Source organism: Struthio camelus, chromosome 3 (assembly GCF_040807025.1).
Source record: "Struthio camelus isolate bStrCam1 chromosome 3, bStrCam1.hap1, whole genome shotgun sequence".
NCBI lineage: Eukaryota > Metazoa > Chordata > Aves > Struthioniformes > Struthionidae > Struthio > Struthio camelus.
Window position 1 is genome coordinate 95,580,391 of NC_090944.1, and position 14,755 is coordinate 95,595,145.

The 14,755-nt window shown below is 34.8% G+C and overlaps 1 protein-coding gene across 9 annotated transcripts in view; it reads left to right on the forward strand.

Moving 5' to 3' along the window:
* The window catches only part of RYR2 (ryanodine receptor 2), a 469,316-nt gene that overhangs the window by 411,969 nt on the left and 42,592 nt on the right, over positions 1-14,755 (forward strand). For 7 of the 9 annotated variants that reach the window (XM_068939250.1, XM_068939253.1, XM_068939251.1 and 4 more), the window contains 5 exons: positions 5,256-5,355; positions 6,262-6,341; positions 8,365-8,441; positions 9,149-9,222; positions 10,783-10,800. In XM_068939250.1, the coding sequence (XP_068795351.1) occupies positions 5,256-5,355; positions 6,262-6,341; positions 8,365-8,441; positions 9,149-9,222; positions 10,783-10,800 (349 nt within the window). The remainder of the gene's footprint in view (positions 1-5,255; positions 5,356-6,261; positions 6,342-8,364; positions 8,442-9,148; positions 9,223-10,782; positions 10,801-14,755) is intronic. The other 2 variants (XM_068939252.1, XM_068939255.1) reach the window with 1 other exon arrangement.

Genomic DNA, 14,755 nt, shown 5'->3' on the forward strand with positions numbered 1-14,755 from the left:
TAGACAGTCAGCACTTTCAAGCATTTTCAGAAGTATTTGGAAGTAGTATCAAATGATGGAAGGCTCATAGATATCTCCCATTGACAGGCATGTCCGTTTTCCTAAACTTTGAAGAAGAAAGCACAGTCAGTGATGGAAAAATCGTAGTTTTAGAATAGCAAAGAATACTTTTATTATGAAGCTCATTTTGAAGATTAATTATACTGTAATGATATATGTACTAGTAATTAGTAACCTCTGAATTTCCGTTCTACTCCATTGTTGTATTTTGTCATCTATATTTTAAAGAATTCTGTTTGTCTCATAGTATTTTCGGTAGTGCCCACAAGTTTTAGTAGAGAAAAGATAATTCAACTCAGTGAGTTATCATATTAGTAATGGGTATCATATCAACTAGTTAAAAGGAATTTTTAACTAGAAAATAATTTTAGGGATTTTTTTCAGCAAAAAGTAGAAATGTGACTGTGAGATTGCAGGGCTTAAATTATTTTTAAGCAATAAAAAAAGCATATTTTATAAAATAAACTCTCATACCATCTTAAAAGCCTATATATATAATCTTCAGTAGTTATAAGCATTATGTGTTCATTTTCTTTGTACTGTTTTAAGAGCTGAAGTACTCCATAATGAGTGATTTAGAAAAAAAATCAACTTTCTTTACAGCATATTAAAGAGTATGAATTGAAGTTAAAGGTTTAACCTCAAGATTTGAGTGGGTACCTAAGGTTACATACTAATACATAGCTTGTACTCATGCATGGCTGTCACTGAAATTAACAGATGTTTTGTTTGTGTAAGACCTGTCTAATAGCATTTATGCTCTGGACTGAAGAGAAGTCTTGGAAAGTAGAAAATAGGGTAAATTAAAGTAGAAACAACCATCCTAGAATAGTTGAGTTGGAATCCCTTTCTTCTCTTTCCATCTTTTTGTCTGTTGTGTTTACTCTTTATTTTGTAATTCCATATTTTATATTTAAAGTGGAATTATTTTTTATAGCTGCAGTTTGTATAGCAGCATCCTTAGAACTAAGACCATCTCTGTATGTGTTTTTTTGGGTTTTTTTTGGTTTTTTTTTTTTTTTGCAGGAGGTGGTGGTGGTAGTGGTGGTGGTGGTTTTTTAACTAAGGCTTTGTAGAAGTAGGAGCATAAGCCTGCCCTCCATGGCTGTGAGCTTAAAGATAGCAGCAAAAAAACCTCTCCATATGATTTAAGTGCTAGGGAGAGTCCAAGAATTACAATTACAATTACAATTTCAGGGTGACACTCTTCTCAGTTGACGCTCCTATTTAGTTCAAGTTGTTTTCACATAGTTTTTGCAAATTTATTGCCCACAAATTCTAAATTTTTGCCACAGCTTTATTAGAACAAGGTTTCATGTGGAGTTGTGACTTCAGAAATGTAACTCTAAGTTCTGTCATCTGGGTTTGTCAGTTGATTCATGACAAAAATGATCAAACAGCCCTACATCAACTTAATCTTTGCTTCAGTAAGCAAAGACTTTACTAAGAATTTATGTAGAGTTAGAATCAGCAGTTAGAGAACTGCTTAAGAGGAAGTTTTACTGAGAGTGGATATATATGAATGTGTGGTTTTGATAACATCTCTTGGAATCAACTAACTGTACGGTTGTGGAATCAGCTAGTTGTACAGCTGTTGGAAATACATGTAATATGTTTCTAAAACAAAAGTTTAGAGGCATTAGTAGTCTTAAAACACTGAAAACAACAAGTTAGTTATCTCAATGTTTTTCTTCCTCCTGCTTTGTGAGAATAAACAAATAAACAGCAAAAGTATATTTTTGTATACACTAGTATGGCTTAAAAGAAGATTGCTTAAAAAAGTCGATTAACAATTACCAAAGCTCAGTCCTCTACAAATTTTATGTATGTGGTTTTAGAAAGATTTACAGAGAGCCAAGTAATTTGAGAAAAAATTCTCTCTTCTGAGTTTGATCCTGTTGATTATTATCTTGATCTTGATAACTAATAACAGTACTGAATGTAAAAGGAAAATACTACTTTGGAATAAGCATTGATTTTATAAATATTCTTAATGATAATTGTTCAGCTTGCTTGTACCTGCAGTCTACATCATTTTGGGGGCCTATATTATACGCTAAAATTCTTCTATCGTAAAACATACGGGAAAAATGTCAACGATTCTTGTGGTTTGAATTAAGCTGTGTTGTTAATATAAAAATAAATAACACATGCAAGTCAACACTATTCTCCCAGAATGGAATCTCATCGACAGAAGTATAATTTGTTCACTGGGATTCTGAAATCACTGATTCTTCTAAAAACATTTGTATTTGAAAATGTGAATGTAGAACAGGTCATCTCAATCTTCTGAAAATCAGTGCAAGAAAAAGTCCTAACATAGAATAACTAAGAGCGTACATCTTGAGTGTAATTCTAGAGCAAAAAAAAAGTACTTTTCTGTCAAATTTGAGTGAGAAGATGTCCTCCAACACTAAAAAGGTGATAGCCAACTGTAACAGTGTGAACGTTTGCTGGCAATTATTATGTGATATCATAGTTACTTCAGCATGATCTCAGATAGATTATTTTTTAATGGTAACACAAGAGTCCAGAAAATATAACATCTGCTTTTGGCATATGGTTGCTTGTTACTTATTAAAAAAAATTTGAGTGAAATAGAAAATGTTTAAGTCTCTGCTTTTCAAGAGCGTGGTGAAAACATTTCCTCCTTGGTGTGGCAGTTTGCTGGAGAAATTTTTTTATGTAGAAATTTATGTACATAAATTTCTAAGTGGCCAGCTTTTTGCCATTTCACTGAAAAGTGCTCAAGATAAAATATTTGATTTTATTGTTTGAATTTGTTTTAATCTAGTTAATTAGTTACTTGAAATATTTCATTTAGGATGAAGTATTTTTACTGTTGCTGCGATGATTCTGTGAATGAGAGAAAATTTAATCCATTGGTTAACTGTGTTGGTAGTTTTCTTAACATTTTGCAAGGCACAATAGAGGGCAAAAAACCCCAACTTGGTAGCACAGGTAACAGTAATAGCATTAACAGTAGGCAACTGTAGAGAAATGGGGGTACCTTGAGCATTAATTTAGTATACTTTATATGCTAAGGGCCCACTTCACATCGGTGCTGCCATGTAGCAAGATTACTGCCGTCCTGTTTTCATCCTGCATATATGTGCCAGACTTGCACATGTTTGTATCAATATTGTATGGAGAAAACCACAGGAAAAAAGCACTGTCAGTTTGAAAAAGAAAACAGGCTCTTCGGAAGTTACCATCAAAGGAATGATTACTTTTAGAAGAAGTGGTTGGTGGGTTTTGTTTTGGGGGTTTTTTTGGTCTACTTTGTCACTGGTTACCTAGAGAACTTGATTTTCCATGGGAACATGCCACTCTTCGAACTTTAAGCTGTTTGGCAGAGGCTCTTCCTACCATTCTACTATAGTGCAATTGCAAGAATTGTACGTATACGTTCTGTTAGTCTGTAGATTACACGGGTGCATCCTTGCTATAAGCATCCCTATCAATTTATCAATAAAAATATTGTTTAATGAAAGCAGTATAGCTGATGTTAGGCTTATGAACAGCAAACCTTGCAATGGAAGAAAACTGAAAGATTGTTGGGTCTAAAACCAAACGTAACTTGAAATAAGAAAATGTTTTTTAAAAAAATCAAACACTGATCAAATTTCAGTCACATCTGAAGCAGAGGAAAATATTTTATTATAGCTGTATTGAACCTGTGGTGTCATGATTATCTGGTGGTTTGTGGGTGTGTACTGTGTGTGTGTGTGTGTGTGTGTGTGTGTGTGTACATAGGTAGGGGTGTGTGTGTATGTGTCTGTTTGCTTCTCTTTTGTTTTTGTTGAACTCCCAGGAAGAGGTTTAAACATGAAGGCAAAACTTTCAAACCTTAGCATGGCTAAATATAAAGCAAAGCTGCCATTTCTTTCTTTCTTTCTTTCTTTTTTCTACCTTTTTGTGCCTCCATTTAGATCTATCACATAATTTAAGGAAAAAAGAAAGACAATGTAACCACAGGAGAGCTAATAGTGTGAAAAAAAAAAACCAAACCCCTGATGAATTTTGTTTCCGCAGCACGATATTATCAAAGATTTAAGAAACAAATTTGCCAGCCTCGGCGAGAACTCTCTGGTAACAGCCTAAATGTCTGTGTTGGTTTGCTTTTGAGTTGAAGGTTTCTTTTTTCATTCATTTGAACACATTTCTCTTTTTTACCTCTTATTTTTTAATTTATTATTCATACCCTCTATCTAGCAAGCCTTCATTTTTTAAACCTCTTCCATCTTCCAATATCTTTTTTCCGTAATTTGGATGGAAAGTTTATGGCAGCAAAGCTGTCATTCTGGCTACTTCTGCTGCAGCTGTTCCTGCTTTTAGGTCATACATATTTTGAGCGTTGTGTTTTTGGACATGATACTAATTGACTGTGTCATGTTCCTTTGAGTAAGCTTTTTACCACGCCATCTGATGGACTCACTGTCATAGGGCTCTATGCAACTTCTATGCAACTTATACTGCTTAGTCATCCTCAATTCTCCAGCAAACTTTAATTAACTTTGTGAAAGCTCAAAGTCCTTTGGAATTAACTGTGCCTTTATGTTTGCTCTTTATGTTCTTCCTTATGTTTTCAGTGGTAGTTTAAATTTTAAAGAACAAACTTCAGCCATTGCTCAAGCAACACCATGCAGTATTGTTTGTTGCCGCTAGAGAATGCAAAATATAAAAGCACAGTGCATTCTATCAAATATTCTGTTGGTAGGGTGGGCGAACCGTATTGCATTATAATGAGACTTTTGAAAAAAATTCATTGAGATACTTCTGTTACTCTGATATTGAGCACCAACTTGCAACTCAAGAGCCACATGCTGAGCAGTATGAAGTTATGGTCACACTGTAGAAGATTATTAAGCCTGTGAACCGTTGCACAAAAACGTAGCACTTAAGTGCAAGCTTATATATGCAGTATATATTTACTATGAATAAGGGCTTTGAACTAACCTAATGATACACAATTGAGACAACTCTTTTCAGATAAACCACTAAAAGTATGTTAAAGAAAAACACCAAGGGAAAATATTACTTGAACATGCTAAATATCTGTTCAGTATCATTGTGTGTGTTAAATTGGTCCATGATGTTGTCATAGAGCCCATATACTAAGAGATAACCAAAAACCTTTGGAGAACTGGTAGTAGCTGAAGTCCTCAGCCTAAATGACTGGAATTTGTATTCAGGAAAAAGAAATGGAAAAGCAAAAACTTCTGTACCAGCAAGCCAGACTGCATGACCGAGGTGCTGCTGAGATGGTTCTTCAGACAATCAGTGCTAGTAAAGGTAATATCTGGCTATGTAGATTACATATTAAAACTTATTTCTGATTATTTTTGAAGTGATTGTAATTTTTGTCGGGCAAACTCTAAAGCTGTTTGGCACTAAGGTTTGGTTTTAAAACGTATCCAAAGTTTCAAAAATTATTGGAAGTTTAACCAGAAAAATGTAATGGATAATTTTCAGGCGCTATCTGTTATCATTAATGTTTCTAGTGGTGGTTGAGAGGAAGTGCTGAGAAGTTTGTGGCTTTAGCAGTATGTGATGACTAAAAGGCCCCAAATTCCAGGATGTACACAGTTCTGAAGTAGCCATAGACTGTGGTCTTTTTTTTTCTCCCACTTGCAAAAATTGCGTTATTGGTATACTTTGACTAAATATTTCTGAAGAATGAATTAGGCTTTTGTCCCTTTAACATCAACTTACTCTAACATTTGATCTTTTCATTGTCTTTTCTGTGCTCTGTTTCTACTGTAGTATTGTTTAAAATTATCTCCTGTATACCAACTTCAGATCATTGTCAGTTTCTGAAGAAATAGGAGAAAAATTGTCTGAATTAGCACACAGTAGAAACACATTGTTAAACCTGAAGTTAGCTCTAAATGTTGCACCCAGCCTTAAATCAGTTGCTGGATGCTATTGAGAATGAAACATAATTTATATTCCCTACTTTCTGCTCTTCCTGTCTTATATCTTGTCTTTTTTGTGTGCAGTGTATACATTACAGTGTCTATAGGCGCTCACAAAGATTTTGAGTCATATTAGGGATGATGGGGAAAAAATTCAGTTTTACGTGAGGAACAAAAGGGTCCTTCCTGATAATTTGCTATTTAAGTGATTGCATGGATGAGTTAATACAATATACTTATTTTTAAATATGATCTAAAACACATTATTTTTAATAATTTTAAGGTGAGATGGGGCCAATGGTTGCAGCTACCCTCAAGCTAGGAATTGCCATCTTAAATGGAGGAAATTCTACAGTTCAACAGGTAAAGTACTCATTTATTTTTACCTATTATAGTCAATATAGATTTTTATACCATGATCCTTATTGTTGTAATACTGCATTATGTAATGCAACTATCATTTGTCAGGTGCTGTCTGTCCTCTTACTTTTTTCCCTAGGAGAAAATAGTGTACAAAAGTTTGTTGTTTATGTACATGTTTTTTGTCTGTACACATCTAATTAATCATAATGCGAGGCTAAGAGAAATGCCTTTTGCACTTAGCAGGAAGGGTGAAAGTTTATGTTCCATCATTAATTTCTGGAGGAATTCCCAGGGAATCTTTTCCTTCCATCGAGATTGCCATTGTCCTGTAGCCAGTAGGGCAAAATTGCTGGCCTTGGTCTTCAATAATAAGTTTGTACACAACTTCAGTCCTTAGCTTATGTCATGGAGAGCCTTGATGATAAAAGCAGAGAACTTACTTAAACTTGGTGATTTGTCAATCTACTGGAAGATAATGTGGGGAGCAGAGGACAAGTCTGGTGTGTGAACCATATCTGTACTGTTGAAGAAAAGTGCCTTGTGCAGAGTGTGTTTGGTGTTCTGTACTGGCTGAAGATTCTTGAGTCCCGAAGGCTTCGTGCCTAGTATTACCACATTGCTGTAGGACAGTTTGAAGGTATACGGACAACTGGGGATAATTAAGCTCTCCTGTAGCTACCACTGAAGCAGCTGAGTGCAGGGAAAATAATGTTCTTTTCCGGAGCTATCGTTTGCAGGGAGAGTATTGACCAGAGACTTGTCAGTTGAGAAAGTATATGTATGAACTATTGTCAGTTCTTTGTGATGTCATGATTTTATAGCACTTAAGACAATCAGAACATTTTTACATAGTTATTTAATCTGAATTTGTAGTATTACAATCTAAATTATTTTTAAAAATGATTTTTTGAAGTCTTAAGTCTAATCAGAATATAGAAACAACTATTATTAGTCCAGTTGCAATAGTACTAATACACGTAGTCCAAATTCTGTAATTACAATGTAAAAGCATCAAGAATACAATTAGAACTGATATTTTAAAATTTCCTAGCTTCTACCCCTTTTCTCTGGTGTTATGCTCACCTTTCCAATTTTCCTTTGGGTCCTAAGGTCAACCTTTCATTCTTCTTCAGGCAGAATGGCTGGGGTAGGGGGACAGGTATGGAAATGGCTGAGAGAAGTCATCAGCATCCTGAGCACTTTGCTTGGAGGAGTATGATGTTGACGGTGGGGTGTCCTTTTTCTTTGGTCTCAGGTCTGCTTGTGGTGATGTTGATAAGCTTTGTTAAGAGTCTGCTTCTGTGGTGTTTCTTTTCATAGGTTACGTTTTATCCACTTTTCCTATTGTGTTATCTCCAGAATGCGTTTAGTTCATTCACAGAATGAATTCCTGTAGCGTTCCTGTAGAGATCAGCCTTTGACCATTGTGATCTGTGTTTACAGCTGGGGCCTCTGGTATCATCCTGTAGCTTCACTCTACAACACATTTTGTTCTAGAATCATGATTCACTCCACAGATAGGTTTTGCACTGTGCGGTTACACAAAGTTAACTAAAACAAGTTCAGACTATAGTCACCTGACTACTAAAAAGCTACTAGTGCAGCTAAAATAAGCTAAAACCACTTCAGGCCATGATAAACCTTGTCAGCTGCTGAGACTGTTATGTAAATACAAATCTGTAACTTATAACTAGTAGTGGCAAGATCATATTTATATTAAACATTAACACATACATTGCTGGGTGTGTTGACTTTAGTGACTTTTTTTTCCCTGTATTTTAGGAAGAAATATCTGAAATGCATGGCCTCCTTTTCTTTAAAGGCTGTGGGCATTAAATGTTCATTTATTTTTAATACCTAGATTTTTCTCAGCAAGACTCTATTATCTAATTTGTAAATGATGGAGTTATTTCAAAATAGGAGCATGACCAGTGGTCTAGGATTACAGATAGCATTACAGAAACTAAAGTAACACATAGTATATGTGTTAATTCTCTGTGTATACAATTTTTGTTTACTGCAGAAAATGCTTGACTACCTGAAGGATAAAAAAGATGTGGGTTTCTTTCAGAGCCTTGCTGGTCTTATGCAGTCCTGTAGGTAAGAAAATATCTACTTTACAAATTTATTACTTCATATTTAGGTTTTATTCCACAGGATGTTCAGTTTTGGAAAAACAACTCTAGAGTTAGGAGCATTCCTCAGCAGTGGATTCTTAATTCTGGAGATACTCTGTAATCCTGCAGAGTCCAGAATCTTACTTAAAATCATGTTACCCTTACTAGTCAACATGCTCAGTTGAGAGATGCAGAATCTTGCAGATTCACAAATGGAAATCTCTTCATTAAATCTGGTTAATTTAATACAGATTTCCCTTCGACAGCTTCAATTTTTCAGAACGTGACATGCAAAGGGACACTGAATGAAACTAGTAACTGCATAGTTTCATAACTGACCTCGCTGCTTGAGATGAACCAGGCTGTAATAAAAGTAGTCAATAATATGACTTCTTTGCAGCTCTTAAAATGCGCATGTATATCAGCTCATTCGTTGCCCCCTGTTTTTTTGATCAGTCGTAAAGAGCTCAATTATATTGTCATTTGCAGAGCAAAAGTAGTAGTAAATATGTTGCGTTAACTTTTGTAATCTTGTAGCTGAGAGGTATTTTAAGCCCCTGAAATGTGTCGTCTTGGCTCTAGTATGATTGTATATTTAGCTGAAATCATTAACTTTTCTCTCTCGTCTTTCATGTAATAAAATATTACAAATACTTAATCAGAGCATGTATATAATTTTTCTCATTGCAGTGTTCTTGACCTAAATGCGTTTGAACGTCAAAACAAAGCAGAAGGCCTTGGCATGGTGACTGAAGAGGGATCAGGTATTTTAGTGGAAATGGTCTATTATCTTTTGTCTTTTATATTTTGTGGAAGCAACCTGAATTTGAAGGAACTCTCTAAATATATATCAAGAGGCTGAAGCTAAGATATGATTCCTAAAGGTGATTTATATTTATTTGACCTACCTAAGCCTGTGTTAGACACCAGTAAATCACTAGCATGTGTTGAGTTTCAAACTGTCTCAGAGGAGTCTTACCCGTCGTTCTAAAGAAGGGAAGAAGACATTAAGTCTAAAACTGGAAGCAGATTCTAGTTACAAACAGCAGTATTTGTGCATGCAACACATTTCAGAAATCCCTAACCAGTTTCAGCACAAAACGAAATTACGAGCTCCCAGATGATTTCTTAACCTGTCTTGGGTGGAATGAAATGTAGATAATTTAGTAAGCAATAAATTAAATATCAGCGGTCAAGGAAACTATATTTGCTGGTTGGGAGAAGTCTGCTTGGAAAGTTTCTTCTTTTGAAATACTTTTTTTCTGTTTGTCTTTTGGGGAAGTACTACAAAATTTTCAGTTTGTTTTTGATTTTAAACCGATCTGTTTTTCTACCTTCTATGTTCAGTGTCGATTTCTTTCTTCTGTCTCTGACAGTAAGTTCTGTTACTCTCTTACTGTGACGGTCTGGAACTGTTAGGTTCATTCTTCTATGACTAATAGAGCTACCAAAGTGCATTTTCTCCCCTTGTTGCCAATATTCTTTTTTACAGTGTATTTTTGCTTAAATTCTACATTAAACTAATCTTAACATGCTTTTATCTTAAAAACAAGGTAAAAAAGTTTGACCGGCATAGTAATTATTGCATTTTGGAGTTCATAATTCATACGTGCAACACTAAACATTGTGCTATTGTGCCTTTAGCACTTTTATATGGCATATTTCTTGGTTATTCAACTGCTTGTCTGCATGTCAGAACCATGAACTATTAAATTTGAGTGAGTGACTTCCAGAGTGATCATAAATGCTGTTTCTCCAAAAGTGTTCCTACAGTTTAAATTATAAATCAAATCCTACTAGACTTACATGAGTAAACAAAATAAAGTCAACCATGTGGATAAAATTTGGTCACGTGATTGTGGATTGAGCACTGATGCAGGTATCTGGCTCAATTGAAAGGTTTTGGCCGTTGCCATGTCTTACTCAAAATTATTCTCCAGAGTGTTTTGCTCTTTTAGACAACATTTCTGTTAATAAGTATTTAAATTTATTATTCATAGTGTTGGATCTGGAAATAGGTTTTCAAAATACAGGTTCATTTTTGTTTTGATTGGCTGCTTCTGTTACTAGAAATGACAGGTTCTTGCATGCAAGTATAAATAACTTTGAAAACTTCATAATTGACTCTACATGTGTTAGAGCATTTTTCTGCTTCCTCATTTGAGGGATTTTTTGTTTGTTTATCTGATCTTTCTCTTTTACTGCAGAACTAATTTTGCCAAGACCAATACTGAATATATTTTGTATTTGCTAAAAAGAACTTCTCAACTTTTTTTCCTTGTTTCCTTTTCTTTGAACTAAATGTCCTGTCCTCCCTTCCTCAGTCATCACTCATGAGCGTGGTAACTATTGAAAACAACTGCCTTTACTTTATTTTTCCTCTTGCTAGCTTTGTGTCAGCACTGTACAGCTCCTGAATACCATTAGATTTTTTGTTCCTGTAAGACTTTTAAACTAGTGGGTTCTTTTCTATTATTATTACAATTGTGTACTCCAGACTTTTTGGTTTTTGTCAACTGTCCCCACTTCTTTGTTCTTCCTCCCTTTCTCAGGATTTGCACAGTAACTGGCACACTAGATGTAAGAGCAGCAAGCTTTTTAAAAATATCTTTCTTTTGGGGGAGTTTTCTTCGTTATTTCTTTCTGTTTTAGTCGGCCCAGTATTTGTGGTGGATGAATGTTTAAAAATATATATCTATATTTGTACATACACAGAGCTGTGTGCTGTAGTCCTCCTGTAATATTTATGTTGTGTATTGAATGTGACTTTATCGCTACATTGATTTGTGTAAGCACAGGAAATCAGTGGTGGAGCCAGTGAGGATTCAAGGGTGGTTAGTAAGGGGATGACTTGCACCTGGCTAGGTTGATCTAATGCAGTCAGAAGTTGATACAAGGAAGAGGTGATGTTTCTCTCATTTAGAGAAACAATGTTTATAGGTTTTTCCTTGCTCTGAAAACTACTTGATGTGCAAAGATTCCTATTCCTCTAAAATCAAGGTAAAGAGGAGCTTCGTAGGAGCATTTGCTGTGAGCACTGAAACGAGAAGTGAGGGTTTAAAATAAAAAATGTGTACCATTCAGCAGAAACACTAAGCTCAAACACAGCTGGTGCCTTTTCATTAGTCAGTTATTGGGGGGACAGGCAGGGATCTGGATTTTTCATTGTTTTCTGAGTGGCACTTTTCATTTGACAGTTTAACAGAATTCTTAGTTAGGATCGTGTGTTTGGTTTCCTTTAATGTCACTGAACACTGGCAGCAGCAATATTAAGCTAATGTATTCACACTACGTGAAAGATTTCTTGGTGCAAAGGGATAACATTTCTAACAGCGCCTGTTTTACAGAATATTATCCAGTTATTGGAAATTCAAGAAACCACAACAAAACAAAGCCAAACCTGTACTTTTTCTTTTTAAGGTTACATTATTCTTAATATTATACTACCTTCAAATAACAATAACTTTTTAATTGTGAAGCACACCTTTTTAATTCATTACAAAGTAGTTTCCATAAGAGTTCTAGAGCCACTGGTGTTAATGCCTGTTAGCATTATAAAAGCCCAGCCAGTGCGTCTGTAGAGAAATTCCTGTGATAAGCAATTTCCAAGTATCCTAGATATTATGGGCTAGCTGAGATCATATGTCTACTTGCAATCCTATGAGTAACTATCTGTCAAGCACTTCCAAGAAAGTGTTGATATTAGATGTGAAAATACTGTCTTCCATTCCTTTTTTCACGTGAGAGACTTGCTCCATGAATAATTAATTACTCCTCAATTCAGGAACATTTTCCTGATTCTCAAGGGAATGAAGTGATGTAAGAAGTGCTCTTGTAGCCTGTTTGCCATGTCATCTGAATTTGATGCAGAAGCAACGAGTAATTGTCATGGGACTTTGCTTATAAACCTGAAACTGTTCTTCCCAGAATCAAACAAAAACTGCTGTTGATGTCTGTGGGAATACAGTCAACTTCTCATTAAGGACAGTACCATATGAAAACTTGTTTCTGGTCCCATGTCAACCTTGGTAATAGGCAGAAAGCCCTGTATTGGGTCAAAATGGATGTCAGATTTATTGCTCTATTCTTTGCACTGTCCACATCTTAAGCTCCTTGTCCTGATTTTCTTCTGACTAGTACTACCTTCCCTTTCCAAACCCTGGAACCCCCACTGGTAACAACATTGATGGTTCTTTAGCAAACGTGTTTCTTACTTGTTTTTGTGATGTACTCAATGTTGTATCTTTGGTACCTTTTTTTTTTTTTTTTCATTATTCTGTTTTTGATTATTCTGGGATTCAAAACCAAAGGCACATAGAAACGCTTATTATCTTTGATGGTTTTTCATTTAACAATCACAGTCTAGTCTATTTCACTGTAAGTCACAATAAGCTTGAAAGTGCAATGTTTTTCTCCTTCTAAGTGACTTGCTTTACTTATCAAATGATGTAAAAAGTTTATAATGTTTTGCTAGATTTTGCTAGATGCCTTTGCTAGGCACTCTTCCAAGAGTGTTATTTTTAAAATTTTATTCTTTTTTTTCTTTTAAAAAGACTTCACAGAGAAACTTGTGTGTGTTGGAGTTAATTTTTTTCAAATGTAATTCACAGTCACATGATAAATATTACTTACCATTTGAAACTCCCTGTTTTCTAGATTGTTATGAGAAAGTTTGGATACAATTACTTTTTTCAGTGAAATGTGGTCAAATATATTGGGCTCATTTTGCAAACAGGGAAAGAAGGTTGAGGATGGATCAAGCTTCAGCTCAAGCTGAAGCTCAGCTTTAATTCAAACAAAATATGCCTGAAGCACTAATAATCTCAATAATAATCAAACCTCTCAGATATTATAATGAAAAATACATTTTTAACCTGAGAAGCTTTTAAAATAATTAAACCAGATAACCTCTACAGAGAAGTTATTGCTCGTGGTTTGAATTGTATGGAAAGGTGAACAAGCCATGTGATAGAATCAGACAAATTTTACACCTAAGATCCCAGTTATTCTGACTCCCAGTCCTTTTTTCTGAATATTGGTGGTGCTGTTACTTTACTGAGGGTTTCCAGAGGACATTGCTAACATCTCTCTGCAAACATAATATCCTAGTCTCTAATACTGATTTGATTTGCATTGACATTACTGCTCATACTATTCTTCGTAAAAAATGTCTTCAACAGACTTAATGTTGGTAAAATGGAAAAAAAAACTTTTTCGGACTGTTTTTAGACTGACATTTTTAACCTCTCTAAATCAGTGTAAGAAGAAAACTCAATATTATTTGATTAGTATTGCATTTGACAGATAGTTTTAAAATAATCACATGGACATGGAAATTTCAAAAGATAAATAGATCTTTTTTGCCCCATAGTTGACAATCTTTGTCATGTGCTACTGTGTCACCTTTGGTACTAGGCCAATTGATTTCTTCCTTTATCAAAGAGTCCCAATTTCAGACAGGAAAAAGACGTTTAAACTGTAGTTGATAGATTATTGCCAAAACACTTTCTGATGGCAAAACGTTAGCATTCTGTAGTGAGGTCATAATTAACAGTGGCAAGGTAGCCCCTGTAGCTTTTTGAACATTGAATGTATTTTTACATTTCTGAAATATGTAGCCTAAAATAATATTTCTAAATTGTAATAGAGGTGGGTTCTTTTTCACTGAGAATAAAAAAAAAATTATTAGACTTGGACAGGTTCTTTTTCACTGAGAATAAAAAAAAAATTATTAGACTTGGACACATGCACTTTCAAGGAAAAAAACATGCATTTCACTTTTTATTCAATCTTATTTTTATGTATTGCCCATGATACTTCTTTTCCTGTGCATCAGAAACACAGGCTATCAGTTTTGCACAAAATGCAGACATAAAGCCTTCGTATCTGTAGCCATATCATTTACATACAGCATGAGTAATGGCAGCATTTTAACTATTTTAATGTGGGTTTAAGCAAATATATTGCAGTATATGCATCATATCAATGGAAGCTAAAGAACACAGTGTCTTGACGCCCTAAACCATGTGATATGCAATGTATATATTTGTAAGTACATTATCTGTATAAATGTTTGTGTGTGCTGGCATGAATTTGTGTGCATAGCAACAAAGGTGGTTCTCTTAGATTTTATACAAAGAAATGAATCTGCACACCACTTCTGCAGTATTCAGCACGATACCTCTTGCATTCGGTTTCATTCTGAAAACAAAATTCTTGACGACACCAGCATTACTCGTATTTGGTTTTAGTCAGATTATGGTCATGATAGAATGGATATAGAAGTCTGATAATAAG